The 22,006-nt window shown below is 51.9% G+C and overlaps 1 protein-coding gene across 1 annotated transcript in view; it reads left to right on the top strand.

Moving 5' to 3' along the window:
- ADAMTS14 (ADAM metallopeptidase with thrombospondin type 1 motif 14) overlaps positions 1 to 17,288 on the top strand; it is a 75,184-nt gene extending 57,896 nt beyond the window's left edge. The window contains exons 14-22 of the mRNA XM_031461130.2: positions 115 to 238; positions 1,194 to 1,274; positions 5,625 to 5,788; positions 7,280 to 7,448; positions 7,906 to 8,038; positions 9,869 to 10,076; positions 12,650 to 12,779; positions 12,883 to 12,993; positions 15,224 to 17,288. Coding sequence (XP_031316990.1) covers positions 115 to 238; positions 1,194 to 1,274; positions 5,625 to 5,788; positions 7,280 to 7,448; positions 7,906 to 8,038; positions 9,869 to 10,076; positions 12,650 to 12,779; positions 12,883 to 12,993; positions 15,224 to 15,714 — 1,611 coding nt within the window. The 3' untranslated portion in view covers positions 15,715 to 17,288. The remainder of the gene's footprint in view (positions 1 to 114; positions 239 to 1,193; positions 1,275 to 5,624; positions 5,789 to 7,279; positions 7,449 to 7,905; positions 8,039 to 9,868; positions 10,077 to 12,649; positions 12,780 to 12,882; positions 12,994 to 15,223) is intronic.
- Positions 17,289 to 22,006: the final 4,718 nt, after the last annotated feature.

Raw genomic sequence — 22,006 nt, 5'->3', positions numbered from 1 at the left:
CAGTCCATGGTCCTCTCATGTCTGGGGACTGGGGAGGGAGCCAGGGGCTGCCGGTGTTGGGGTGGTGGTGGGGAAATGGGAGCCTCCTCCCACTGACCCCATCTCTGGCCTCAGCCCGTTGGCTGTGACAAGGAGGTGGGGTCCATGAAGGCGGATGACAAGTGTGGGGTCTGTGGCGGCGACAACTCCCACTGCAGGACTGTGAAGGGGACCCTGGGCAAGGCCTCCAAGCAGGCAGGTGAGCAGGCTGGGGCTGGGGTTCTGGCCTCGTCAGGGTCCCTGGAGCCCGCAGCATCCCTCAGGTGGACCCTTCCTCCTTGAGACGGGCCACAGTTCAGAGTGGGGAGTGGGGCCCTTGAGCCTGTCCCAGACCTTCCCAGGCTGCCCCTGGCTGCGGTCGCCTCATCTTCCAGGCGTGCTGCGCCTGTGCTTGGGCTCAGGAGTGCGAAAGCATTTCCTGCCAGACACTGTGTTGTCACAGCAGCTCAGCCATCTCTTTGGCCTGGGGCTGTTGGTGGGAATGAGGCGTTAGGCAGGTCTAAAGATGTGGCCCAGAATGGACTGGTGATTGTCCTTTTTGCTCTTCTCTCTCACCATTTTTTTTTTAAACTGTGGTACTTCCTGCTTCTAATTCCTGAGTTCTTTCATACCTTTGAGTTCCTTGACTTCCCTCCCCACCTCCAGTCTGGCCATGCTTCCTGCTGAAAAGGGCCATCTATTAGTCTTTTACACTTTAGTCTGAACTAGATCCATTTCCCTTGGGGAGAATTACAGCCTTGCCTTGCCTCTCCTTCTTAGTGGAAGGTTTATGACCCTGAGAAAGGTTTGTTTCCAGGCCTTGGATTGGGAGGACCATGGGGGCCACCCATGCTGGAGCTTCATGGCCTGTTAGTTAGTGACTTAAAGAATAAGGAGAAAGAGGGGAGGGAAAAATCAGGGAGAATAGGGTCAAGAAAATGGGAAATAATGGCAACTAACACGCACACAGAGCCCCTTAGTGTTTATAGAACATTTTAAGCTATATAAACTTTGATCCTCTCAGCACCTTGTGGAGAAGGGCCCCTTCCTATTTTCCAGATGAGGAAACTGATGTTCCTGGGTACCTGTGAGGGGAGAGGGTAATGGGGGATGCTGGGCTGTGGGTCTACCAGCTCAGGATGCTCATGGTTTTCCTGGATCCTCTTCTGTGGCAGGAGCTCTCAAGCTGGTACAGATCCCAGCAGGAGCCAGACACATCCAGATCGAGGAGCTGGAGAAGGTCCCCCACCGCATTGGTGAGTGCTGGGGTACTAGGAGAGGGGCAGCCAGACCCTGGGATTTGCCCTCAGGAGCTGGGAGAGCAGAGGAGAGGATTCTAAAGCAGGGGGCATTTCCTAAATCTGAATAACAGCAGAGAACCCTTATGTATGTATGTATGTATGTATGTATGTATGTATGTATGTATGTATGCTGAAATGGCAGCCTGCTCCATGGTTCAATTCAGAAGGTATACAAGGGGAGCCAGTGAAGATTCCCCACTCCATCCCCCAGGAGCAGTTTCCTTCCTCAGGGGCAACCACTGTTAATTTCTTGTGTACATAATTTCTTGTGCTCATCTGCCTGCACTCATGAAAATGCAGTCAGCTCGTGGGTCTTTAGGAACCTGGTTGGTGCTGGCTGTCAACTGGGGTCATGAGGGTGACAGGGTCATATCCCCGTCTGGCTAGCCCAGGATTATGCATGTGGTGTCTGTCACGTGGCCCTCAGGAGTGGCAAGAGCGGGCAAGCTTCGGGGTGTGAGAGCCCTTTTGAAGTCTCTGCTTGTGTCCTGCCTTCTCATGTCCCGTGGGCCCAAGCAAGCCTCATGGCCAAGCCCAGACACAACAGGTAGGAACAGACTATCTCTTGATGGGAAATGTGATAAGTCACTGTGCAGAGAGGTGAGCATACAGGAATAGGAGGAACTTGTAGCCATTTTTGCAGTCTACCACACGGCCCCTTCAATTATTCTTGTTATAATGATGCATAAGCCTAGTCTCTAAGCTAGATGTCTGTTCTCTACATGTATAGCAGTTAGACAGCTATGAAGTCAAGACAGTAAAAATCAGAGCCCCCAAATCAATCAGTAAAATTCACATTAAAAACATTATTGTAATGAGGGAGATTTTTGTGTGTTTGTTTGCTTTGTTCTGTCTTTGCTAAAACTAAATTGGCTGTCAAAAAATGAACATGGAGGGGAGGGTATAGCTCAGTAGTAGAGTGCATGCCTAGCATGTACAAGGTCCTGGGTTCAATCCCCAGTACCTCCATTAAAACAAACAAACAAATCTAATTATCTTCCCTGCCTCTGGAAAAAACAAAACAAAACAATAGAAAGCAAGTAAAAAGTAAGTAAAAGATTGGGAAGGAAGATATATAGGTGTCTCTAGTCACAGATAACGACTGTCTATGTAGAAAATCTGAAAGAAGCGACCAAAAAACTTCTATCATGATAAGCAATTATAGAATGATTGCAAGATAAAAGGTTCATATGTGAAAGTCAGTTGCTTTCCCATATATCAGTAATTAACAATTAGAATCGGAAATTTAAAAAAAAATGAACATGTCCAAAATAGGCAAATCCATAGAGACAGAAAGTAGATTAATGGTTGTCAGGATAACAGGAGAGGGAGATAGTGAGTGACTGCAAATGGGTTTCAGATTTCTTTCAAGGGTGATAAAGAAGTTCTGGAATTATTTAGTGGTGATGATCGCACAATCACTGAATTGCATACTTTAAAAGGCTGGATTGTATGGTATGTGAATTGTATTTCAATTTAAAACACATAAGCATGGTTTGGAGCCGGGTCCTGGCCAGCAGGTGGGCAGAAGGCTGCCGCCTGCACATTGGGCAGTGGCTGGTTCTCCCACGCTCGTCTGTGTTCAGCCTCCTTACAGAGAGTGTGGGGGCCATGATGCCAGTGGGCCTTGGCACGTCCCAGAGGCCCCTCTTACCTGCTATGCTCACCACGTCACACTGCTTGTCACCAACTTGTCATAAACACGAACACAAAACATACCATCTCCAGGCAGGCTCGTATATTACAAAGCTGTTGCTATTCATATTTTTAGATTAGCATCAAAATAACAGAAAACTTTTTTTTAAGTCTCCTGGGGAACTTGCACTCCCTGAATACATCTGTATTAGCCCAGTTGTACTTGACTCCTAACCTGCTCCAGAGGGCCCCTGGGCCTTGTCTAAACAGGCAGAAGGCACAAGGAAACAGGCCTCCAGTGGATTGTGGGCTCTCTAAGCATCTTCACTCACCCCCAGAGTGAGCCAGTCTGGCCTGGGTCTCCCATCTCCCAGCCCCGTGCCCCTGCCTGCCACCCCTCTCTGCACAGGGAGTGGGAGGCGGGAGGCCTTTGGCTTGGCCACCTCCCTGTCCACTTGCCTATCTGGCTCTGGGGAATTGTGCCAGCACAGGGGCCAAGGGAGAGACAGGAGCAGGGGGAGAGGGGTCATTTATCCCAAGAAGAGAGTGATACTTACAGACACTCCTCCTGCTGCACCCCTGTGGGTGATTCCATAGTGTCAGCAGCCCCTTCCATCCTGCCCCTCTCCAGAAGTCTAGCTCCTTAGGAGTGTTAGGCTGCTAACAGGCTTCTGTAGAGGTCAGGGCAGAAGCTCTTAGCACCCCGGACAGGCTTGATGTGGGCTGAGTTTATTGGCTGAGTCCTTGAGGGTTAGAGCTCTCCAGGAACTTGGGCAGAGAGGAAGCAAAACAGACCTGTCGTTGGCCCAGGTTGTGTGATTATATGCATGTGAGATGCACAGTGGCCTTGTTGTAAATATGCAGAGTCTGTTTATGTGAGTGAGTATGTGTGCTCGTGTGCCTGTGTGTGTGCACGCCCACACCCAGCAGGGTATAGGCTCTCAGGAGAAACCCAGGACAGGTGGCAGCCTTGGCAGTGAAGGCCAAGGCCCTGTCCAAACACATTAGGCTCTTCTAGAATTTGGGGACATCGATTCTGAAAGGAAGTGAGGGGAGGAGAGGCCGTGCTGTTAATATCCACTATGTGTGGGGCCTTGAGCTGGCACTTTTCATTCATTCTCTCACTGAAGCCCCATGACAGCCCACGAAGGCTCTTGTTATCCCACTTTGCAGCTAAGGAAGCTGAGGCTCCCAGGAGTTCAGATAATTGCTCCAGGTACAGAGCAGGTCAGTGATAGGGCCAGGACTCAGAGCTGGTAGGGCCTGGATGGTGGAGAGTCAATGCTGAGTCCAGCCCCCCCCACCCCTGCAGTGCAGGGTGTACAGCCGGGGGTGGGGGGCAGCAGTGGCCATGAGCTGTGGGAGCAGAGAAGGGCCATGGGGAGATTTGAGGAGGTGCTCAGCTCTGGCCTGGGGGGTCTGCTGCTTCTGGGGGCTGAGAGAGATCAAGCTGAGGGAGATGAGGGGGCATCTCCCCTCCCACTCAGCAGGGAGGCTGTTCCTCCAGAGAGCTGGGCCGTCAGCCTCTGTGTCCAGGACAGATCCTTGCCTCTCTTGGAGCCTCTGATTCCCATCTGGATTATGAAAGCACCAACCTTAGGATGTGGGTGAGGACTCCATGGAGGCAGTTAGCAGGGCATGGTTTGTGCTCTGGATCCTTAGCTCTTATATGACAATTACACCAAGTGGGGAGCCTTTGCCCTTCCCACCTGGCTGGGGGCTCAGGTCCCAGGCTGCAGCCCTTCCCCAACCCCTGATGCTTCCAGGGCGAATAAGGCTGTGATTCAGGGGCCTTTACTGGGGCGTCTGTAGCTACACATCTCCCACCCACCGCCACACGGCACCTTTCAGTAACAAGTTGCGAGTTACTCACTGAGTGGGACTTTAAGGGGTAGAAATTTACAAATATTTTTTATATTTGCACTCTGTGCCAGGCCCTGTGTTGGGCCAAGGACACTGAGATAGAGAAGGTACACTGACAGGCTGTGGGAGAGACAGGATGTCTATAATCATAGTAATACTGAAAGTCAGGCACTGTTTTGGTGACACTAAGAGTGCCTACCATTTATTAAGTGCCAGCAGCTGCTGTGCACTCTGCCTAGTTCCTTGTATATGTGAACTCCTTCAGTTGTCCCAGGAGCCCCATAGCAGGGTAGATGGGCATGGGATACCACAGTCATCCTCGTGGGCAGCAGCCCTATGAGCTCAGCATAATTATTATTCCCATTTTACAGATGGTGAAACTCAGGCAGCACAGGGAAGCTAGTTACTTTCTCAGATCAGTCTGACTCCAGAACCTGTATTCTTAGCCTCTATGCTCTGCTATAGAAGTAGTAAGGAGGGCAAATTCCTGAGGACTGGACAATCAAAGAAGACTTCCTGGAGGAGGAGAGAATTGTGCTGAGCCTTAATTATGGGTGGAGATTAGGCAGGCAGAAAGAAAGGGAGACCGTGTGGGAGGAACGGTGTGCCCCAGGGTCCAGAAGCAGGGACGCTGTGTGGGAGCAGGGGTATGACCCGTCTGACTGGGGAAAGGCTCAGGTGGGAAGGAGTGACAGGTAGACACGGAGCCCCGAGGGGCCCACTGGGATGGCCTTGAAGCCCCTGAGGTGTGGCTTATGCTCCTGTGGAGGGGATTAGAAATCTGTGTGACCCTTTCCCCATGGCCAGCGGTGAAGAACCAGGTCACAGGCAGCTTCATCCTCAACCCCAAGGGCAAGGAAGCCACGAGCCGGACCTTCACTGCAATGGGCCTGGAGTGGGAGTACACGGTGGAGGATGCCAAGGAGAGCCTCAGGACCAGCGGGCCCCTGCCCGAAGCTATCGCCGTTCTGGTGAGCCCACACCCTGTGCAGTGGCCCCTGCCCACCCCACTTGCTACCCCTGTCCAGTCCCCTCACTGACTGTTTGTTGCCAAGCCAGCACAGGCCTGGTGGAAATCCCCCTGTTCCAATGTCTTCCGGAGCCTGGGCCAGGCCATGGTGCCCTCTGTGCTTAAACGCTGGCAGGACGACAAGTGAGGAGGGAAAAAGAAACTGTTGTCTCACTGTCAGATCAGAGACACCACACACAGGGAGTCTGTTCTCCTTAATACAGGGTCAGAAATAGGGCCCAAGAGGAGCTGGAGGGACCTGGGTTGGTTGCCCCTGTCCTTCTGCCATCATCCAGTGTCCACTTGCATTATGGCATTGCCAGCAAGTGAGTCCAGGACTGGCTTCCTGTGGCCTGTGGCCCAGGGGTTCTGTCTGGGACTGCCAGCCTCCTGAGAGTGGAATGGTGCCCCTGTCCTGGCTGGGGCCAACCTCTGTCCACACCGCCTCTTCCTAGACCATCAGCCAGACTTAAGGAGCAGGGATTGTTAACCCAGGAGACCAGACCAGGAAAGGCTCTGTCCACAGTGCCCTCGGCCTTGGCTGGTGGCAGGGAGACCTTGGACAGGCTTTGTTCCTGGTGCTACCCTCATTAGTCAGGGAGGTCCTAGAGGGCAGGGTCTGAAGCCTCTTAGTGCCGGCATATTAATCCAATCCAACACATGCTTTCTGTTCACCCTGTACTTATTACTCACCCATACACCCATGGCCAGTTGATTTTCAGCAAGAGTGCCAAGACCATTCAATGGGGAAAGAAGAATGCCTTTAACTAAGGATGCTGAGACAACTGTAATCCACGTGCAAAAGAATGAAGTTGAACCCCTGCCTCACACTACGTACAAAAATCAGCTCAAAAAGAGATCAAAGCCCTAAGTACAGGAGCTAAAACCATAGAACTCTTGGAGAAAATAGAGGAACAAATCTCATGGCTTTGGAGTCTTAGATATGATGCCAGAAGCATGAGCAGCAAATGAAAAAATAGATAAATTGGTCTTCACAGAAATTGAAGCCTTTTGCACATCAGAAGACATTTTCAAGAAAGTGAGAAAATAACCTGAACAGAATGGGAGAAAACATTTGCAGTCGTATATCTGATAAGAGCCTCTACTGTAGACCATCTTCTAGAGTCAGGCGGCGTGGGAGCCCTGGTGAACAGACCAGCAGACATGCTTCCCGTCCTTGCTGGAACTTAGGTCTGTTTGAGGGAGTCTCACTGATGGTCACACAGGCTGTTCTTGGGCCTGGCACACAGTAGGTGCTTCGCCTGGGTTTGCTATGTGGCTCGTGGTCTGATGGCCTCCCCAGGCCACTGTTAGTGCTGTCCCCCTCCTGGCTTTCACTAGTTCTGCTTCTGACCATGTGTCCTTCCCTTTGACCTCTCCTCCCCTGTCCCCCCATGCTGGCCTTGCTTCTCTGCTCTCCAGTCCTGTGCCACCTCCTCCATCTCCCCTTCAGGTGCTCCCCCTGGCTGAGGGTGGCCCCCGCAGCAGCCTGGCCTACAAGTATGTCATCCATGAGGACCTGCTGCCCCTTATCGGGAGCAACAACGTGCTCCTGGAGGAGACGGACACCTACGAGTGGGCGCTCAAGAGCTGGGCCCCCTGCACCAAGGCCTGCGGAGGAGGTACTTGCTGGCCTGACGGTGCGGCCGCCTTGTGGGGGCTGCCCAGGGCCTCTCGGGAGACGAGCAGGGCTGGTTGGGGGGCTGACGTTGTCCCTACTTGGCACGTCCCCAGCTCGTGCCTTAGTTTCTCCTTCAAACTCTCTGGACAGGGCTTGGGGATGGGCTAAGGGTTCTTGAGCAATATCAGGGCAGGGCATCTGCCCTGTGGGGCTCACCAGCTGTGCGGAGTGGTAGCGGTCCAGAGCCACGTCCCCACCTGCACGATACCAGGGACACCCAAAATGGGCTGGTCAAGGAAGGCTTCTTCAGAAAGTGGCTTGGGCGTGAAGAGGTGCAGAGGCACAGAAGGAGGCAGGATTGGCTCCCGGCTCTCCCAAGCCCACCTCGGGGCAGGGCAGGGGCAGGGCAGTGGGGGCCTGGCGGGACTGAGCCCCACAGCAGGCTGCTCTCCCTTCAGGGATCCAGTTCACCAAGTATGGCTGCCGGCGCCGACGAGACCACCACATGGTCCAGCGGCACCTGTGCGATCACAGGAAGAGGCCCAAGCCCATCCGCCGGCGCTGCAACCAGCACCCGTGTGCCCAGCCTGTGTGAGTGCTTCTAGGGGAAGGATGGGGACCCCGATGTCACACCCTCTGCCAGCCCTGGCCCTGGAGGGAGGGGCCGCTGAGCCTGCTTCCCTCAGCACTGGAGTGCCAAGGAGGCACCCAGCCTGGGACTCCCTGAGCAGAGAGCAGCCCACCCGCCACGCTCTGCCCATGGCCAATGCTGCCCTCCTTGCCCCTCTGTCCCCTCCGGGGTTTCTGGATTAACTTCTGCTCCCAGAAGGAGGAAGACGCTTCCTTTGTTCTGCTCCTCCCGGCATTCTTTATAGGTGGGGAAGCTGAGGCTCGATTCGGGGACACAGGTTTCCCTCAGTGATCCAGGGGAGTCCATGGTGGGGAAGTGGATTTCAGTGCTTCCAGGCTCCAGGTCCTGGGCCAGGACACTGCCCACCAGCTCCTCTCTGCCCAGGCATCTGGGACCCAGGGACGCGGCCTGGCCTGCCAGCCCCCAGCTGTGGTCTAGCCCCTGGTTGGGGGCCCAAGGATACAGGCTCTTTTGAGCACAAGGTCATGTTCTTGGGGGTTTTTGGAGGGAGTTTTGGAGAGAAGGAAGAGCTGTGACTTGCGGAGGATTAAGGTCTGGACTCTGAGCCCGTTGCAGAGCTGGCCCTGCACCTCCTCAGCCCCAGCAGGCTTCTGTAGGGTCCCCTAGGCAGGGCCGAGGGTAACTGGCCAGTAGGAAACCTCAGAGAGCTGAGCCCATGCTCTGGCCTTCCCGGGAGTCCTCCCATGGTTGGGGGGTTCTGACTTGGCCTCGCTGACCCACAGCAGCTCTGCTCCCTCAGGGTGGAGGGACCTCAGGGCCAGTGCTGGAGCCTGCTGTGGCCTCCCCGTGTCCGGCCCAGGCCACGATCCAGGCCTCTCAGCCTTCCATGCTTCTCTTTTATGTCTTTCTTTGCACTGCTATTCAGGCTACTTTCCCCACAAACATCTGTGATCACAGAGCATATGGGGCTAACTCTGCTGTTGACCCCAGTAAGTCACCCCACCCTGCCTTGTCTCTTCATCTGTAAAATGCCAAATGAAGTTCAGGGGCTTTTTGTTTGCTTTTTTAAAGGAACTGGTTGGCTGAAAGCCCTGCTTTACTACATGACACCTCAGGAAACAGAGAGGAGTGGGAGTTGGCTGCCCCTCCCTCCACCCGTCAGAGCATTTTGCTTTTTCGCCTAACTTTTCTAGTGGGCGTCTGCTTAAGATGCTGCTGAAAGTTGCTCTGTGGCTAAAGGACACTTGGAGGCCACCAGCTTAGCTGATCAGCGCTGAAACTCTGCAGGCATTGACAGTGATAGTAATAGTGCCTGCATTTATGGCATGCCTACTGCATGCCATGCACTCTGCTATGTGCTTTACGTGTACAAGTTCTTTTATTGTCCCCTGAGCCCCATGGTAGTGGCGTTAACTCTACAAGTTGCGACTTTCATCTGTTTTGTGATCTGCTGAATCTCAGCACCTGGGACAGTGCTTGCACATGGTAGATAAATAAATAGGAGGTGTGGAAAGAATCCTGATGTAAAGATGTGGTAACCAAGGCTTAGAGGTGTTGATAGCTTGCCCAAGGACACGCAGGATACCAGGATTTACATGTGCATTGTACCCATCTTTCAGATGAGGAAACAAAAGAGAATAAATGACCTCCCTAAGGCCACACAGCCTGGCAGGTGCAGAGCCAGGTGGTTGGTTGGCTCGGTTCCCAAGCATTCTGAGGCCTGGACCCACTCTTTTGCTCCTTCGGTGGTGCCGGGGGTAGGAGTGGCCCTGGGAGGATGTATCCCATAGTCCTGCCTTCCCTCTACCTTTTGCCCTGTCTGTCTCCAGGTGGGTGACGGAGGAGTGGGGCACCTGCAGCCGGAGCTGTGGGAAGCTGGGGGTGCAGACCCGGGGGGTGCAGTGCCTGTTGCCCCTGTCCAATGGTACCCACAAGGCCATGCCAGCAAAGGCCTGCCCCGGGGACCGGCCCGAGGCCCGTCGGCCCTGCCTCCGCGTGCCCTGTCCGGCACAGTGGCGGACGGGAGCCTGGTCCCAGGTGAGTTGTCATCAGAGGGTGGCAGGGGCTAGGCCAACAGGCACCTTCTCTGGAAAGTCAAGGAAGAGGTGGGTCTGGGCGGGGGTGCTGCGGAGAGATCCGGTGCTTCTTGCAGGTGGAGTGTTTCTCACTGAATTTCTCTCCTCACATCTGATTTAATTTTTCTCAAAACTAAGTCAACCAGACAGAACCCATCACCAACCAGACAGACCCATTCTTGTCCTCGGGGAGCTATAGTCCAGTGAGGGAGATGTACGAGACAAAAACTACCAACAAAAGCATTTACAGGTTGCAGTTGGAGCTAAGTGGAAGTAAATGGGGTAACATATCAGGGAGGGCCTCTCTGAGGAGGTGACATTTGAGGTGAGACTTGAGGTGTGAGCCATAGAAAAACCCTGAAGCAGGAACCATCTTGCCTTGTTCCAGAAACCAAAAGGACAGTGGGGCTGGAGTTCAATGGGAGGGGCAGGGGCTACTGTACGCCATTGGCAAGGTGGGCAGGGGTCAAACCCTGCAGGGCTTTATGAGGAGTTAGTTACTCTGGGGACAGGGGGAAACTTGAAGGGTTTTAACGTGTGTGTCACCAGCTCTTACTTCAGGTTTAAAGATCACTCTGGCAGCTCTGTGGAAAGTTCATTGTGGGGAGGTCAGGGGAAAAAGAGGGAAACAGTAAGAAGGCTGAGGAGTAGTCCAGGGGCCACAGGGAACCTAGTTCACGTCTTGGGTTTTCTCTTAAAAATTCATTTGATATGAACCTTGAAGGCATTGTGTAGAATGAAATAAGCCAGACACAAAATGACAGAAATTGTGTGATTCCACTTAGGTGAGTTACCTACCAGTCAAATTCATAGAGACAGAAAGTAGAATGGTGGTTTCCTGGTGGTGGGGAGAGGGGAATGGGGAGTTAATGTTTAATGGGCACAGAGTTTCAGTTTGGGAAGAAAAAAAATTCCAGAGATGGTAGTGATGGTGCACAATAATGTGAATACACTTAATGCCACTGAACTGTACACTTAAAAATGTACAGGTTTCAGTGGTAAATTTTATGATTTGTATATTTTACCACAATTTTTTAAACTTCATTTGATCATGGAGATAAGCACAATGATGCTTATTGTAATAGCAGAATATCAGGAAATATCCATTCATAGGCAATTGGACTGAAAAAGAAACCCATGGCCTGTTCATGTAATAAAATACAGCAAGAAAAATGAGTAAGCTTGAACTGTACTTATCAATATAGATAAACATCAGAAAAATAGATGAGAAAAAACACTGCAGTATAAAGAATAAAGCACTTCCAATGGGGATACCATTTGCTTAAAGTTTAAAAAGGCACAGCACAATATTTGAAAATATGCCAGAACACTGAGTTTTTAAAGTTGCTGGCATAGGAACAGGCGTTTGTGACCAACTTCCTTATACTTTTCTGTAGGCTTAAAATATTGCATAATACGAAGTATTTTAATTAACTAAAAATCCCCACACAACCCATGCAGATTTTATATTCTTCCCCTTAATAGATAGCTTCATTTATTGGAATATAAAATAGAAAGATTGCTGGTCCACAAAGGGCCCCTTAGATAAAACAGAGAGGTGACAGATGGTGGAAGACAGTTGCCCTGAAAGACTGGGGAAGCACACGAGAGCTATTGTTGTTTGTAACTATTCATCCTGGGAAGATGAGCCATCTTTGTCCCATGGTTCTGTGTGGCACATGGCCCTTGTGTCTCACTTGGTTGTCGCCTGCCCTGGTATGAGAATTGGACAAAGGTCAGGTCCTTCCCATCCCACTAGGAGGGGCTGTGCTCAGCGCCTACAGAACCCAGTGACCTGGTCGTGCTGGGCAGCCTTACTTTTCCGGGAGCCCCCCATACATGCCCATTTATCCGAGGATGTGAGATCCAGGGGGTGATGTGTGTGGCAGCCCTTGCAAACAGCCTTCTGTTCCTTGTACCCACGCCTTTCCCTTTTGGGGGCGAAGACACTTTTGAGCATGCCTCCGTGAGCTGACTGTTGGTAAACTGAGTCACAAAGTCTTTGAATGTCAGAGCTGGAAGGGTCCATGGGGACCCTGTCACCCAGCGTTCTCAGTTTAGCATGTGTCACAATCTGGGTTCCTATATCCCGTTCGTAAGGTATCATAAAGTGCATGGACCTGCCCCAGGGTCCCTTGGGCTGGTGGCTGGCAACAGGGAGCTTGCTGGGGTGATACACAAAATATTTAGGGACCCAGGCACAGATCAGACACAGTGGACACAGGCAGTGGCGCCGAAATGGGATCCCATAGGTCTCTTCCAGAGGGAAGGTTCAGGGGGTTCTAAGATCTGGGGGGTGGCTATTTTCCGTCTGATTCAGGAGTATTTGACAATTGCTGTGCTGTCCTGGTGAGGCTGTGTGGAGCAGTCCTTGCATGTCCCTCTGGTCAAGTAGCAGTTTGGCACCCTCCTCTATACCCTTTCTATCCTGGGCATTGGCTGACCTTTGGAGCGCACCGCCTCCTTCCTTTTTCTCTCCACCTACCCCTCCCTGGTCATCATGGCCTGGCCTTGGCCTTGGCCTTTCCCTGGCAGTGCTCCGTCACCTGTGGAGAGGGCATCCAGCAGCGGCAGGTGGTGTGCAGGACCAACGCCAACAGTCTCGGGCAGTGTGAGGGGGACAAGCCAGACACCGTCCAGGTCTGCAGCCTGCCCGCCTGTGGAGGTGAGCCGGATAGGATGGGGGGCAGGCCCACCTCCTCTGGCCCAGACCTGCGGCTAGACCTACTATAAGTCCCAAATATTAGCACTTCTTCTCCCCCTCACAGGGAATCTCCAGAACTCCACAGTGAAGGCCGACATCCAGGAACTTGTGACCCCGGAGGAGCAATGGATGCCACAATCTGGGCCCCTAGATCCCATTAACAAGATATCATCAAGTAAGTGTATCTCTGGACCTCCTCCCAACCTTCCAATGTAGTTCCATGGCAACATAAGTGTAGGCCATGCCATGGAGTGAACCCAGCTTCCAGTCTGTCCATGTGACCTTAACCTCCTGGAGCCTTGGATTCTTCAGCTGGGAGGTGGGGATGATGCTTGTATTGGTGCACGATTCCTTATCTGCAGTTCCAAAATACTGAAAGCTGCAAATGTCTCCCTAAATTTGGTGCACGCTCATGGGGCAGCAAAATCTGAACTGAACTAGCAAGAGATTAGTGATTCTCTTGCTATAGAAACGTTGCCATGTTTGGTTACAGGGTGACCTCCCCTTCACTGGGGATGTTGTATAATAAGAATACACTGAATATTACTTTTCTAACCTCAAAAGTTCTGAATTATTAATCATATCCGGTTCCAAGATTTTTGGATACGCAACTATAGTTTCTGAGCTGTCTTTATAGGGCTGTTGAGAAAATTAAATGAGATAATGCATGCACTTCTGCTTCGCTGTCAGCTAACAACAAAAATAGTAGCAGTAATTTCTCTCTGCTTCATGATCAGGAGCCCATCAGTTCATCCTCTCATCTTTCCATTCATCCACCCACCCGCCCATCCATCTATCCACCATCCATCCACTAATAAATATTGCCTAAGTACCTATTATGTACTGGGCTCTATGTTCTATGCTTCCTTCCTAGATTCCTTTTCTCTTTCCCTTTCTCACCTTCCCAAGGACCAGGGTCTGCCAAGATGAGTAGCAGAAAGATCACAGACCCTAACTCCTAGTTAGAGGACCAGTTGGCTGTGTGACCTTGTGCAAATCCCTGAACCTCTCTGAGCTCAGTGACCTCATCTGTAAAATAAAAGGGTCTGACCAGATGTTCTCAGAGAATCTTCTGGCTCCAGTCTTGCTAGTACTGTGCTCCTGTGCTGAGGCTCAGGCTGTTCAAGTCCCTGGGTTTTCTTGTCTCTTCCTCCCGGAAGCAAAGGCAAGCTCTGATTCTGGTCCTAGAATTCTGGCGCCATCTAGAGGCCACTGGCTTACGATTTTCTCTAGTCTCGTATCCCTAAGCCCGCACTTCACCTTTTCTCTCTCCTTTTTCTGCCTCTCTCTCTCTCTATCCCCCTCCCTTTCTCCACCCTTCCCCTCCCTTCCTCCCCACTTCTCCTCCTCCTCTCTTTCCCTGGCAAAAATTAGTAGAAAGCCAAGCTCCTGCCTTTACATTGTCTGGAGAGACCTACCTGAACATACCACAGAAATGCAAAAACATTTTTAGATGACGTTTAAACCAAAGCAAACACAACTAGTGTAGTGAGTGCCCGTCTATGCCAGGAACTTTATAAATTCTGTTTACAATTTTGATATTATTATTCATTGGCAAATGCCAGCATTATCCCCATTTTATAGGAGAAGAAACTGGGGGCTGGACAGTTTAAGTGACTTGCCCAAGGCCTCGCAGCTTTTAAGTGGTAGAGCCTTGATTGGAACCTAGATCTGCTTGATTTCAAATTTACTGGTGGAGGGCTTCATGTTCCAAATGGGTGCTGGCCAGTGGCAGGATGTTTAATCTGCTTGTCACGGTGTGAATTACCTGGGCATTTGCCTGGTCCTGGCCAGAATGGATGAGATTTTTGGGGGTTGATTGGGAGGGGGCAAGGATTCCCACTTCCATCTAGAACAGGATTCCCAAGCATTGCTGCGGTTTACAATCACCCAGGGCCAGGCCACACCCAGACCACACAGTCTCCCTGGGTGTGGGGGTGGGGAGCTGGACAGTTGCCGTTTGTAAAGCTCACAGTTGATTCCAGTTTGCAGCCAATTCTGATGACTAGTGATGTGGGGCCGTGGTTCTCAGATTTCGCTCTGCATTGGAGTCACCTTGAAGGTTTTGTTAAAACACAGAGTAGGGCCCCACCCCCAGAGCTGCTGATTCAGTAGGTCTGGATGGGGCCAGAGAATTGGCGTTTCCAACAAGCTTCCAGGTGAGGTTGATGCTGCGTGTATGGGGACCCCACTTGGAGAACCACTGTTCCAGGGGATTTTAGTTCCTCTCCCATGTAGATAAGGGCTCGTACTTGGGCCAGTCTCTCCTCCCAGGCAGCCCTCCAGCCCCCTCTGGGAAAAAGCTTTCTAGCAAGTCCAGACAGGGTGGGAGATGGATGGCTGAGTGGGAGGTGTCACTGGCGGATGGGTGTCCTCCAGCATCGGTCCTTGTGCTGTGTGTGCAGCGGAGCCCTGCGTGGGGGACAGGTCCATCTTCTGCCAGATGGAAGCCCTCGAACACTGCTCCACCCCTGGCTACCACCAGCTGTGCTGTGAGTCCTGTACCAAGAAGGCCTCGGGCCCTGACGCGAGCCCGGACCCCGGCCTGGCCGCACCACCACCTGTCTCCACTCCTGGCAGCCCCTTCCCCGGACCCAAGACCCCTCCAGGTGCTGTGGAGCCCACTGTGGGGCCAATGGGATCGGGCGACCATCAGCATGGCCCGCCCACACAGCTCCCGGGACCTCTGGGCACAAGCTCCCCAGTGACCCAGCACCACTTCGCTCCCCAGAAACTGAGCCCTACATCGTTCTGGGGCACATCCCCTAGCACCCCCCAGGGACGGCCTTGGAGCTGGACCGGAACACCTACACCAGCCTCCAAAAATAAAGGGCAGCTCAGGGAAGACCCGAAGCATCCAGGAACCAGCCTTCCCGCCACCTCCCCGGTGACATGAGCCCTGCCTCGCCCATCCCGCCAGTCAAGTTTACACTCTGTGCTGCCCTGGAGACCCCCAGCTCAGAGGACACACAGCGGGGCGGGGGCAAGCACAGACTGCCTTTTAAATTATTTGCCTTCTTATTGTTCTAGTTTGGGGCTGTGACACTTGTCACCCCATGAAGTGGGTGTGTGAGGAAGAAAAAGATCAGGGAAAGCCCTAACCAGAGATACCTCAGCAAGCAGCCCAGGTGACTGAATCGAACCTCTCAGGGGTCCTGTCCATCTCTCCCGCCAGGACTGAGGGCCAGCTGACATCATCCCTCCTCACAGCCACCAGGTCCCACACTGGATCCGTCTGGCTGCCTGCCTTTGCCAGAACTTATGGGGACCCCTGTGGAGGCCCTGTCCATCTGGCTCTGCCCAGAGACGCAAAGGGGCCGGGGAGGTGATGGGGAGAGTTCCTAAGGCGATCTGAAAAGAAGGGGGCTGGGGTTGATTGGGGTCATGAGGCTCCACCTGCAGGGAAGGGGTGGGGTAGGGGGGCAAGTTCATCTCAGGCTCAGCTCTTTGTAGCGAGAGCTCCAGGCAGCTCCTCTGACCAAGGCCAAGGAGCAGAGTCCAGCTCGCCTTTGCTGGTCCGAGGGCAGTGTTGGTGGCCACCTCTGCCCCTGCCGATGGCACTTCCTGTTACTTCTGGTGCCTTCAGGTTACAGGCGGGCCTCCCAACCTCACCCCAGCCTCCGAAGCAGGGGGCTCTGGACACTGTGGACCATGTGTCCTCCTCATCCCAGGGGTTCCCAACTGGTGCTAGACCCATGGCTGGACCAGGCATGGCAACTCTGGTCATCACTCCAGGGTGTGAAGGGAGTACAGCCTGGAAGGTGACTTTGTGGGGCACAGAGGAGACTTGAGTTCTCGGGCTGTGCCCTGTCAATTGTTGCCCTCTACCACAGAGACCCCTGCCCCTGCTGGAGTCAGGGGTCTGTCTTCTCCTACCTGGCTCAAGCTGGGCCAGAGGTTTGTGGTGCTGGGCGGGTGTGGAGGTGGGGGTGACTGGCTCCAGGGCTGAGGACCAGAGTCCACTCACAGCCAGGCCCTGGGGATGACAAGGGCCATGTGCCAGGGTGGGATCTGAGCTTCTGCCCCATGCAGGGGTGGGGAGGAGATACTGGCCACAGTGCTGTGGGGCCTCAGCTGCCCTCTTTGTTACCTCCAAGGGCAGGTAACTTCCCTAGACCCTCTGGCTCCCAAGAAGCCACCTGGGTCCCAGGATCTCTCCCAGGGGTCCTCACTCTGAGTCGTGCAGAGGATCTCCCAGACTCCTCAGTAGGCCGTAAAGGTACCTGCCTGTTCTTCTGTCTCCAGAGCCAGGGGGCATTCTGAGCCAGGCTAGAGGAATAGGAGCAGTGGGCACCACCTGCAACCCCTGGTGGGTGGAGGCCTTAGGGGGGCTCCCCAGGTGCCCTTTCCACTTGCTGCCTGCCCCCTCCTTGAGATGCTAGGGGGCACACACTGAACCATTCCCGTGCGACCCAGCCTGCCTGTGTTAAGTGCCTTTGAGATCCAGATCTTTAAACTTTTATATATTTATTAACATTGTCTTTGGTGATTTGTTTTGGAACCCAAAATGTTGTACAGTGTTTTTCTTTCTCTCTTAGAGGAGAGGGACAGCGAAGCCAGAGCTCTAGTGTGCCAGGCTGGTAAGCTGACTGGGGTTGGGGTGGACAGGGAGGGGCTGGTGCCACAAGGAGATGCGGCCTTCAGCCTCGCTGCCTTGGCCCCACTCGTTCTGGGGCTCCTCTGAGCATCAGCTCAGTGTGGAGAGGCAAGAGCAGGGCTGAGGGCCTGGGAGGTCCCGCTTAGCCTCTACCACCTAGTAGCTATTTGGCCTTGAGCGAGTCAACATCCAGAATTTGGTCCAAAGGGCGGAAGTGCCTGGGAGGTAGTTTTGGGGTCTGCGTAGGGAAGGATGTTCTAATTAGCAGAGCTGTTCAGACATGCAGGGGATGGCTTCCTTGGAAGGTGGTGAACGCTCTTTGCCTGGAAAAGTCCTAGCGGGATGTGGATGCTGGACAGGAAGTGGAAGGAATGTGATGCATCTTATTGGGCAAGGAGGGCTGACATGAAAGGTGCCTTGTAATTGAAAGCAACCCATCCTCGCCTCACCTCTTGCCCGTGTCAGACATCACTAATTCATTACTATGCTCTTTAAATGAGTGTCTCACAGGCCCCTCCCTGACATTTGTGGGGCCCAGGACAAGGGCGCAGAGACCCCCTCCAGGGACCTCACATGCCCGTGTGTCTCTAGCCCTTGTGCAAACTGCTTCCCCTTGGAAACCACTCCTTCTAAACAGCTACCACTTGGGCTTAAGGGTGTATACGTGGTGACCTAGTCACACCTTAGGGGGACTGACCTAGGGAGATGCTACACAAGCTCTAAAATTGCATTGAGGACTGCTCGGGCGGAGAATTCTGTGAGCCAGTGTGCCCAGAGTGTAGCCTGCAGGGAGGGGGGTCATGGGCCTGGGTGGGCACGTGCCCTTGGTGCAGTGCAGTCTGCCACGGTGAGTAGTAAGGGCACGGTGGGGCTCTTAGAGCACCCTGGCTCTAACAGCAGTCCTGCACATTTCGTGGTGCAAGGATAACACATGGAAACACATGCCAATGCTCCCCCATCCTGTGCCTACAGCAGACATTGCCAATCCATCACTGCACCCTTCCCCACTGAGCCTGGACTCCTCCAAAGAATCCTTCACATAGTGCTCCGGGTACTGACTCTGCTCAGTTGCTATCACCAGGATAAGGAATGGCGGTGTTAGGCTGGATCAGTAATTTAGAATGTCACACCATTGGGAACCTTTGTTCAATCAGCGTCGGCAGAAGCTCAACATCAGAGCAGGACTGCAGCGCCTGAGTTGAGGAAGAGGGGCCAAGAAACCAGCCCCAAGGAATCTCCACTGACTTCTAGGGCCCCATAGAGTCCAGTGTAGGGGCAAGACAGCTCTAGGGAGCCTTTGGGCTCTAAGATTCTGAGGGACTCTGAGCCCGTTTGCTCGTCTGAAAAGTGTCACTGAAAGCATTTGCCTTGCCTACTTGTGAAAACACTGAAAACAGTGTGACCAGAAAATCTAAGGGGCAATGATGATGAATGATGATGTCACCAGAGGTGACATTGGTCACTGGGTTATTTCTGGAATGGGGCTTGGGGGATCCAGTCAGCTTGGAAGCCGGATGAGCTGTTGGCTGTGCCACAGGAGTGGGCCGGAGTCAAGGTTTGGGTTCCTCAAAAGCCCCCAGGCTTCCACCAGTGGAACCCTGCCCCCTTTCCAGTCTCCCTGTGGCCCTCCCATCCTTTTGGGGACTGTTGGCCTTGGAAGCCCAGGCCAGCACCCTGACCAGAAGTTACCCACATCCTGCTCAGGTTGAAGAAAGCTACAAGAGAACATCAGTCCAACCCTAATGGTAATAAAAAGCCCGATAATCTACAAACTCATACTTTTAGCTCATCGGGGGCTGAGGTTGCAAGGCAAGCAGGTGAATTAAATTGCAAAGGGTGACAAGTCCCTCTGAGGAGAGAGGGCGCATGTGCTCTTCAACCTTTGACCTAGCGTGGGAGGAAGTGGCCAACCCAGAAGCAGGTAAGAAAATACAACTGAAATTTTAATGAGTGTTTAAAGATTAGCACGACAATTTGGAATCTTTGAGTGCCCCATGCACGAGGAATCTGCCCCTCCTCATCAGCTCTTGTCCACAGGCTTCGGCTGGATGCACATGAGAAAGGTTTGGGGCAGGACAGGATACCTCGAGAGCATCCCTCGGGCCTCCTACCAAGTTTGAGAATGCAAATTGAGAAAGCAATGCCCATTTTACAGTGCATCAGGGGCACAAAATGCCTGCACATGGAAAACTAAAGCCTTACTGACAGAAATGTAAGCATATCTAAATAAAGGTAGACTGTGTTTATGAATCAAAAGCCTCAATATTGTTAAGATGTCAAATTCTTCCCCAAATGATCTGTAAAGTTAATGCTATTCCACTCAAAATTCTGGCAGATGGCTTTTTTTCCCCAAGAAACTGACAAACTGGTTATAAAATTTTTGTGGAAATAAAGAGGATCTAGAATAGCCAAAACAATTCTGGGGAAGAACAAAGTGGGAGGATTTACACGACCTAATTTCCAGACTTCCTGAGAAGCTGCAGTAATCCAGACAGTATGGCACTGGTGTAAGAACAGACATACGGAGCAATAGAACAGAACAGAGAATCCAGAAATAGACCCACACAGCCATGGTCAGTTCTCAACAAGGTGCCAAGGTCATTTAATCAGGAAGGATGGTCTTTTCAATAAATTATGCTAAAAAAAAAAAATGGAAGAGCCACATGGGAAAAAATAAACCTCAACTTTCCCCTCATATCATATGTAAAAATTGACTCAGTCAAAATGGATAATCAATTTAAAGGTAAGAGCTAAAACCATAAAACTTATAGAGGAAAAAGATTTAAAAAAAAATCTTTGGGACCTTGGATTAGACAAAGATGACACTAAAAGAACAAGCCATAAAAGACTGATGAATTGGACTTGGTCAAAGCCAGAAACTCTACTCTTCAAAAGACAGTGGTAAGAAAATGAAAAGAACAACAACAAAATAAACCCCACAAGCTGGGAGAAGATATTTTCACATCATGTATCTGATACTGGCTTTGTATTCAGAACATATAAAGAGTTCTCAAACAAACAACCCAATTGATAAATGGGCAAACGATTGGGACATTCTACCAAAGAAGCTATACAATGAAAAACAGGCACAGGAAAAGATGCCAAATGTCATTAGTCATTAGGGAAAGGCCAATTGAAACCGCAGAGATCCTATTTCATACCCATTAGAACAGCTAAAATTAAAAAGATTGGCCACGTCAAATGCTGGGAGGATGTTGGGTACCTGGAACTCTCATACATTTGGGTAGGAATGCAAAGTGGTACAGCCACTTAGGAACACACGGGGGCTGATTCTTACAGAGTTAAACACACACTTACTACAACTCAGCAGTGACTGCACTATGTTCACAGGAGGGAGGGAAATGAGAACATTTGTCCACAAAGCAACCTGTATGCCAATGTCTATAGCAGCTTTATTCAAAAGAGCCCTCCACTGGAAACAACCTAAATGCACGCCAAATAGGGAATGGATAAATAAACTGTGGCGAATCCAAACAATGGAATACCGCTCAACAATAAAAAGGTGTGAACCACTCATAGGTAAGCGCACGCGTCAGTGTGCACAGATCTGCATAGCATTCTGCTAAGTGAAAGAGCCAGGCCGGAAAGACTACATACCAGGTGAGTCCTTTCACGGGAAATTTTGGAAAAGCTAAAACTGAGGACACAAAACAATCACTAGTTGCCAGGGCTGGGGGTGGGAGGCAGGATTGACTTGGGAGTGGGCACAAGGGAACTTTGTGGAGGGATGGAGATGCTCTGTAACTTGATCGTGGTGATGGTTGCACACATTTGTCACATTTGACGGTGAAGTTTTTTGTATGCAAATTACATCTCAGTAAAAAAAAAATTTAATCACATAACCAAGGTAATGGGAGACCTCCGTCACCCAAGATCTCTAAGAACGCACTGTACTGTGTTCCTGGTGAAAATATCTGCTCCCCTCGCCCAGTTGGACAGGGATTCTTTTGATTCCTGGCATCACCATTTATCACCTGGGTGGAACTGGGAAAGTTATTTTACCTCTCTGAGCCTTAGAGTCTCATCTGTAAAACGGGCATAGTTCTTACCTATCAGAAGGGCTGATCACTCTTTGAGGTGCTGAGTGCTGTGTCTCTGCCTACCTAGGCTGTAGGCTGCTCATAGGAGGCATGATTCTTTTCTTATTCGTAACTTTCTCTCTAGTCCCTGACTCCCAAAAGTCCTCAGCAGAGGCCTCTGGGATTCCTGGCTGCACGATGCTGGAAGGAACTTGTAAGGACAGGCAGAGGCACCCAGGCCGAACCCTTCTCTCCTAGGCCAAGGGTCTGTTCCTGCTGCCAGGCCTCCCTGGGAGGGGGTGACCTCCAGGGCTTGGCAGTGCCTCGTCCTCTCCAGAGAAGTGGAGGGAGGAAGGCGCCCACCCATGCTCAGAGTCCAGGGACAAGCTCAGGGAGGCAGGAGCTCTGGCTCTACACCAGCTCTCAGTGCCGTGTGCACCTGCCCAGCCACCACCTCCCTTCCAGCCTCAGCTCCCTTGTTTGAAAAATGAGATCATGTAACAATTCACAAGATTGGTTTAGAGCAAAGGAGGCAGTGTCTATGAAAGTGC

Source organism: Camelus dromedarius, chromosome 8 (genome assembly GCF_036321535.1).
Source record: "Camelus dromedarius isolate mCamDro1 chromosome 8, mCamDro1.pat, whole genome shotgun sequence".
NCBI classification, from domain to species: Eukaryota; Metazoa; Chordata; class Mammalia; order Artiodactyla; family Camelidae; genus Camelus; species Camelus dromedarius.
Note: the sequence above shows the minus strand (reverse complement) of the source record. Positions and strands in the feature narration are given on the sequence as shown.